The sequence below is a fragment of the Piliocolobus tephrosceles genome, chromosome 5 (assembly GCF_002776525.5).
Source record: "Piliocolobus tephrosceles isolate RC106 chromosome 5, ASM277652v3, whole genome shotgun sequence".
In the NCBI taxonomy this organism is placed as follows: domain Eukaryota; kingdom Metazoa; phylum Chordata; class Mammalia; order Primates; family Cercopithecidae; genus Piliocolobus; species Piliocolobus tephrosceles.
The window spans coordinates 36,263,798-36,271,566 of record NC_045438.1 but is presented as its reverse complement, the minus strand read 5'-3'; the positions used below and the strand labels follow the sequence as shown (position 1 = coordinate 36,271,566).

General features: G+C 50.7%; 1 protein-coding gene across 2 annotated transcripts; it reads left to right on the top strand.

The window, feature by feature from the left end:
• Positions 1 to 1,387: 1,387 nt before the first annotated feature.
• On the top strand, positions 1,388 to 7,471 carry OLIG3 (oligodendrocyte transcription factor 3). 2 transcript variants are annotated; one of them, XM_023191008.1, is made up of 2 exons: positions 1,388 to 1,511; positions 6,585 to 7,471. In XM_023191008.1, the coding sequence occupies exon 2, from the start codon at positions 6,604 to 6,606 to the stop codon at positions 7,375 to 7,377; it is 774 nt and encodes a 257-aa protein (XP_023046776.1). In that variant the 5' UTR covers positions 1,388 to 1,511; positions 6,585 to 6,603; the 3' UTR covers positions 7,378 to 7,471. The 2 variants fall into 2 exon arrangements, with proteins under 2 accessions (XP_023046776.1, XP_026310777.1); XM_026454992.1 differs by lacking the exon at positions 1,388 to 1,511 and adding an exon at positions 6,332 to 6,451 and having other exon boundaries at positions 6,588 to 7,471.
• Positions 7,472 to 7,769: the final 298 nt, after the last annotated feature.

The following is a 7,769-nucleotide window of genomic DNA, read 5'->3' as shown; positions in this document are numbered from 1 at the left end:
AAAACCATATCTATAGATGGAAAAATACAATGGACTAATGAGAGAGTACAATTTATTACATTTTCATTTGTTTTCAGAAATGATGAAGCAAAATCCACCTGGTTCATACCACAGATGGTGATAAAATGAATCAGCCATTGAAAGGCTGATTTTAGAAAATTGCCATTTTTATTTTTCAAGATTCAGTAGCAGAATCCTATCCATAATTTTCTCAAAATAACATTTGTAAATCTATATTTGTTAGAAGTCAAGCCAATGTGAGAAGATTTCAAATCCAACGTTACTTATAAAAGGCATTTAACGTGTTTTCCATTGTCTTCATTAGACAGCATCTGAAAATAATTTATTTTTATTTAGAACCCAAAGACTTCGAAGAAATATTTTAATGTATTTGACTCTATGCTAATATACATATCAATTTCAGAACTTGCATGTATAGGTACCTATAATAAAAAGGCAGTGTAATAAATTGTTGTCATAAGTGTAAACATTTCTTTAACCTGCTGTTCCTTTATAGTTAGATTCTATACCTATATTCTAATCTCTTTGTGGTATCTATTTACTTATATACTTTGTGTGTGTATAAATCTGAATATAACTGAAGTCAAGATGAGGATACATATGCTACATAAGGTAACTATCTCTAAAATAAAACTAAATTCCTTAAGCACTTCAGCAAATAATACAGCAATATGTGCTTAACTACTTAATAGAATATAGCCAGGAGATGATCCAATAACCGTAAGTGAAAAGTAGAATTAGCATTCTGTGCTTTTATATTGAGAAATCAAATTGTATACGGTGACTGTAACTATCAGTTCATAAAAGAAGTAAGTTAATAACAATAAAATACTGTTAAGAAATCATCTGCTTAGTAGTTCTTAAAGTATTGGTATTAATGGAGCCATAAATCCAGACTGTCAGGGCACATGCCAAGAATGTGGTATAAGTATGCAAATTTTAATATAACTCATCAGTTTATGTAATTGATCACCAGTGATATTTAAATCAACCCAAACATTTCAATCTTGAGGAAAAAAAAATGTTTTCCATTTATTGGCTTTCTACAGGAGGAAAACTCAGTTGAGGTTTTGGCAATTGAGCAGATGTTACCAGAAAGGGAAAAAAAAAAAAAAAAGAGTACTGAAGGATGCTCACTAATTGAGTAAAATCCTGTAAATGAAGCCCAGAACTTCATATCTCCTTTGACTTTCATGAGTCTTTAAATAATTATAATGAATTTGTAAGTTCTAGCCAGCCTTGCTGCTTATGCATCATTAAAATCAAACTTCTAGTTCTGCCAGTGTATTAACTTGTCTATATATTCACATAATTAGCACCTCATCATTTTGTGCTATTCTGGGACTGCCTGGCATCTTCCAGTCTCACATCCAATATTGTGAAAAGCAGTTACTACCAGCTCGTAAAATTCCACTGCCCTTCCACTTCTGCTATTTTCCCTGTATGAAAACTGGATTTTAAAAAGATGAGGAGGAAGACTGGACAGATCAGTAAGTTTTTAAGATGTTATTTAAAATATAGGGAAACCCGGAAAATGGAATCACTTTAGTCAGTCTGTCCAGATCATCTTCTCTGGCCCTTGTGTCACCTATTTAATTGTTGGAATTTTGATTTTGGCATCTCCCAATGCAGGGACTCAGGGTTCTGTACCCTAAGCTATCACTCGGGATGCGCTGCTGCAGGAAGAGATTATTCCTGCTTGACTGTGATTTATGTTGATATTTAATTTATTTTTGGTCCTTTTTATTTATTTATTTTCCTTTTGGGTACCGGCTTCTTTGATCAACCTAACAGCCCTGGTGACCGGACCCCCACTGCTATTGTTGTGAAGTTATTGTTTTACTCTGCTAAAGAATGCACTTTTTGAGAAGTTTCTCCACAAAGTCAACTAATTTTTAGGCTATTCCTTGCTTGCACATGAGGAATATAGTTAGAAATGTTTAGGCTTCCTTTTTTTGTTCTGTTTGTCTTGGAGGGTGGTTGGGTTGAAAGGTGAAGCCCACAGGGCAGCCTCCCGCCTTTCGGTCTTGGCCAAAGTTTCTGCTGGTCAAGTTTGCGGCTTGATGAGCGAGAGAATCCCCTGGACGTTGCTGATTGACCTGCCTCTCACAGTAGCTCTTCGGCAGGTCAGCCGGAGACATTTGCTACTGGACTATTGCGGGGGTGGGGGTGGGGGTTCGCTCCTGAGCCAAAATCGCGGCGGCCTCAGGCAGAGCCCGCAGCTGCTGAAGAGGAACTCGGTGGCTAAGGCTGCAGAGCAGTGGGCGTCGGGCACCGAGCGGCGCTCACTGGGTGTCAGGTAAGAGACGATCCCTGGTGATCTGGGAGGCACAGCGGGGTGTTGAGCACAGCCGAACAACTTCCCAAGTGCGCGGTCCCCACGGAGCGCCCCGGACGCGCGGGGACAGCAGGACGGCTCTTCTGACCCGGTCCACGCGCCGACCCGCTGTTTTCATATGTCGTAGGAAGGCTGAGAAACTCCAGGCTCTTCTCAGAGCCAAGACAGGCTTAGAGGGAAGTAGCCTGCCTGCTTTGGGATGCACCTGTTGCCGGAGAACGCCCCCCCCCCCCCCACCTCCGCCGCGCAGCCCTCCCCAGCCGCAAGGGCGCGGGGTGTGGCCCGGGAGAGCGCAGCCCGCGCCACTGTAGGGTCGCTCGCTCCAGCTCCCCGCCGGTCTGAGCCCTCTGAAAGGGGTCCCGGCCAGGGCCAAGGTCACGGTTGTCTCTGGCTGCAGCCTTGGCCGGGCGGCGACTCCTTTCCTCTCCCGTTCCGCAAAAGTTTCGGGTGGGCGATGGTAGTCAGCCCTCAGAAAGAAATCTGTGTGCTCGCCCGCCTGAGCTCCAGGCCTGCTCCTTCTCGGGTTCAGGGCTCAATCCGAGGAACAGAGCTGCGGTGGCGGGGGTGGAAAAGAGACTCCACAAGGCAAGGCGCGCCGAGCGCCTCAGCCTTTTGGGCCCCGGCGAGTATTGTGGCACCTTTACTCACTCCCCTCGTCTAGTTGTCAATCCCCGCAACGGATGGGAAGTGGGGGAACTAGCCTCTAAAAGTACTTACTGGGCCGCGGCCCTGAACATTGAACCATCCCACACTCACACATTACGGACCTTCGGGAAAGAGAGGGTGACCGAGGAGCGAAGGGCGCGCGGTGTCCCGGCCTGGGAGAGAGGGAGTCCCGGCCTGGTCCCTGAAGATCTCCCATTTCAGGCACCTCTGTTCCTGGAGCTGAAAACCCTTAGGGAAGAAAGAAGGGAGGGTCTTGGTCTGTTCGGGCGAAGGCCCAGTCGCCCCTTCCCGGCCCAGCGCAGCCCTCGGAACCGGCTGCGGCCGGCGTCAGCCCCCTCTTGCTGAAAGGCTGTGCTGAAGGAGAGTGGCTTCTGGTTTGGACTCCCGGAACCCTGGCCCCAGTCTTCCAGCCCCGCAAGCTTGTATTTCGAGGGCTGCTCTACCCTCCTTCCCCCCACCCCCCCGCCACCTTCTTTGCCAATTTGGGGGAGATTTAAAACTGTATTTTACATTGTCCACTGAGAAAATTAAGACGTTTTCAAAAAGGTAAATTATCTTGTAGCAACATGATTTTTCCATTTCTTCATTTGCAACCCTTCTGCTCTGACCAGACTTTGCTATTTCCCCTAATTAAAACTCAGGTGCAGCGTTTTCAGTTTGGGTGTGAGAAAAACAGACGCCGATGGTGACCTAGGGTCAGGGAGGTGGCTCAGGAGGACTGCGGGGGGCCGGATCTGTCCACCGTCCGCAGGGCAGGGAAGCTGCCCTTCGTCCAGTCCAGTGCTCCCTCCCATTGTCCTCCCCCGTCCGCCTCTCTCTCCTCACCCCATTTGATCAGCAGGGGAGTCGCAGAAGGTTGGCGTTAGGACTAGCTACTAGCTCCCTTCCATCACCTGGGACTGCAAAAGTTCTGGAACACTCCTCCCCACCCCCAACCTTTTTTTAAATAACCAGGAAGACTTAGTGTATGGTGTATGTCACTATCTCATTGGCGAGTCTGTTGAATTAAGAAACATTCTTTATGCTTGGTATTAGGATTGCTTTTGGACATCAGTCTTTCCATATCCAATCTAATCCGTTTGAATTAAGAAACTTTCGGCCGGGCGCGGTGGCTCAAGCCTGTAATCCCAGCACTTTGGGAGGCCGAGACGGGCGGATCACGAGGTCAGGAGATCAAGACCATCCTGGCTAACACGGTGAAACCCCGTCTCTACTAAAAAATACAAAAAACTAGCCGGGCGAGGTGGCGGCGCCTGTAGTCCCAGCTACCCGGGAGGCTGAGGCAGGAGAATGGCGTAAACCCAGGAGGCGGAGCTTGCAGTGAGCTGAGATCCAGCCACAGCACTCCAGCCTGGGTGACAGAGCGAGACTCTGTCTCAAAAAAAAAAAAAAAAGAAAAGAAAAGAAAAGAAAGAAACTTTCCTTCCACCGAGGTGGAGTGGTAGGAGAAGAGGCTCTTGTCCAATCTTCAAGAGCACTAACGTCCTGGCCTTGACGAAGCGCTGTTGGCCATTTTTTCCCCATTACAGAAAAGCAAAATTCGGTGTAACAGAAGCATCGATGCCAATGTCGCGTCTGCCCATCCGGCTGGTATTGCCAGAGCTGCCTTCGCAGCGTGACTGTCAGTGGGGCACAGCCTCAGAGCGTGCAAACTCCGGACCTGGGCGCGCATCCCTTTCCCACTAACCGCTCGGTTAGAGTCAAGGAAAAGGGGGGACTCCTGTTCTTCGAAGTGACTCAGAGGCTCAAGAGGCCCCAGGTGCCCGATTGATTCGATTTCACACTTCCACCGAGACTCTCCGAGACTCTCCGTCACTAGCTAGCGTTTGTCTCTCGTTTCTCCAAGCCCAGAGAGGCGCGGTGTCCGGGTTCTTCTACAGACCACTCCTGGGGCTCTCTCCCTTCCCCGGATTTCTGCCTTCCCGCCCCTTGTGCTGCTGAGCTAAAGTATTGATCGACAAAAACACAGCAAGGGGGAAGAAATATCTACGCCCACCTCCGCACTCGCATTGAAGGCTCCAAACTCCGGGCTCCTCTTTATTCCCAGAGACGACTCCGCACTGAACCACAGTGCCCAGGCAAGCACAAGGCGCTTTCTAGATCCCTTCGTTGTTTCCTTTCCCCCGTGCTTCTTTGCCCACAGCCCCCTCACCCGGACATCAGTTTGTTTATTACGAGCTTCTGATTTCTCTGTCCGACGCCGTACGGCGGCACCAGCCTGGTGGACACACCAGGGCAGGCCAGGGTGCCGCTGAGTTCCTGGAGCTCGGGGAACGTAAGCACAGCGGCCAGAGGAGGCCCGGCGGAGCTTCTGGTCCGGACAGTCCCACCATTTTCCGCCAGCGCCAAGGTCCAGGAAGCCTGGAGCGGGAAAAATCTCTCTGGAGCTCTTAGGAACCTTCACAAGTCCTAACAATCTCTCTCTCTCTGCCTTCTTGGCTCCTTTTCCTTCCCATCCTCCCAAGTTGCTTTTCTTGTGACATTAACATTCTTTTTTTTTTTTTCTCACTTTTTGGTCTAGGAAGTTAAAGAACTGTGCAAAACTGAAATTCTTTTAGTAATCCATGTTTTAAAACGAAAGAGAGGACAAAGAAAATAAGAGAACTCTCCGCCACAATACTGTCAGGGGCAAAGCCATCATCAAACAGGGACATCCCGTTGAAACCACACCAGAAGGGCTCAATAAACAAAATTGACAGAATGGAAGTGTTTAGGAAAAGAGATCTAATGAAAAAAAATCTTGAGACAGAGAACGTCGGCATGCAGTCTTCCCACCACCCCCAGTCCCCGCTGACAGCACCTGCCCTCCGACAGCACCTCTGTCCCTCAAACCTTTCCAACGGGACCTATTTTTGCGCATATTTCTCTAAACTTGGGAGCAGCCAGGAAAGGAAGGAAAGCGAATGTTTCAGTTCCTCTCCCCAAATCCAGAGGAACCTCCACCAACCGCCTGGCCACGTTCTCTTCCTTTCCTTCCGTTCCCGATGTGTGATTTGGTTAGAGAAATTGGGAAAGGGGGTGGGGTGGAAGAAAGTTTAAAAAAAAAATCAGGAAGGCGTGAGCTGGAGCGGTGAGTGTCAATCAGAGGGTTTTGTGCCTGGGGGCTCCTAGCGGTTCGAAGCAGAGGTGTCCCAGGGCGGCCCCGCAATGAATATGAATAGGAATCCTTGCTAAATGGGACAGCAAAGCGCACCGCCCTGAATGATGGCACGTCATCCTAACCAGCCCAGGATAGATAGGAGGGTTCCTTTTGTCTCTTTTCTCCGCCGCAGCTCTATAAAAGCCCCTCTTTTTCAGCGTGAGGTTAGTTCAAGCACACACCAACTAGCTGTCCAGGAAGCAGCCTAACCAGAGAGGGGCGTGGGAGGGAGAGAGGTGGGGAAAAGCAGCATTTCAGCTTTTCTTCTCACGTCTTGCTGCTGAGAAGTGGGTTCCTGGGCTGTGCAGATTTTTTTTTTTTTTAATTCAAGATTTTCTTTAATTTCCCGCCTAAAGCCTCCCCAAGGTAGGGTCGCATCCCCTCTAATAAAATGAATTCTGATTCGAGCTCTGTCTCCAGCAGAGCTTCATCTCCGGACATGGACGAGATGTACCTGAGGGACCACCACCACCGCCACCACCACCACCACCAGGAGAGCCGTCTCAACTCGGTCTCGTCCACACAGGGCGATATGATGCAGAAGATGTCCGGGGAAAGCCTCTCGCGGGCTGGCGCCAAGGCCGCGGGAGAAAGCAGCAAGTACAAAATCAAGAAGCAGCTGTCGGAGCAGGACCTACAGCAGTTGCGGCTGAAGATCAACGGACGCGAACGCAAGCGGATGCATGACCTGAACCTCGCCATGGACGGGCTGCGCGAAGTCATGCCCTACGCACACGGGCCCTCGGTGCGCAAGCTTTCCAAGATCGCCACCCTCCTGCTTGCCAGAAACTACATTCTCATGCTCACCAGCTCCCTGGAGGAGATGAAGAGGCTGGTTGGCGAGATCTATGGGGGCCACCACTCGGCCTTTCACTGCGGGACCGTGGGCCACTCGGCCGGCCACCCCGCGCACGCGGCCAACACCGTGCACCCTGTGCACCCCATCCTGGGGGGCGCGCTCTCATCCGGCAACGCCTCGTCACCGCTGTCCGCCGCCTCACTTCCCGCCATCGGCACCATCCGGCCTCCCCACTCGCTGCTCAAGGCGCCGTCCACGCCGCCCGCGCTGCAGCTGGGCAGCGGCTTCCAGCACTGGGCTGGTCTGCCTTGCCCCTGCACCATCTGCCAGATGCCGCCGCCTCCGCACCTGTCCGCTCTCTCCACCGCCAACATGGCCCGGCTGTCGGCCGAGTCCAAGGACTTGCTCAAGTGAGCAGCGGGAGGGCCCGGCTGCGGAGAAGGGAGAGCGGCGGGAGGGGCCGCGGTGCCGGGCCGGGAGGGAAGAGGGAAGCTGCGAGCTTGGCCCACGGGAGGGCAGGCTCCGGGGCCCGCAGCCTTCCACGCTGTCTGAGAGATCTCAGACTCCGCTTGACCCCCGGCGAGAAAGGACCAAAATCAAACTGCAATTTCTAGGTGGTAGCAAAGGGGGACTCGAACCGGACGTCGTGTGTTTTGCATGCATGCTTCTTTTCCCCATGCCGCGCCAGTATTTCTCACTGCCATACGCTCTTGTCAAAACTGCATTTGTTATATAAAGATGGGATCGGTGTAGTTAAAAACTTGCGAAGGGACTTTTGAGTCGGCTTTCTCTGACTCTGTATTCTT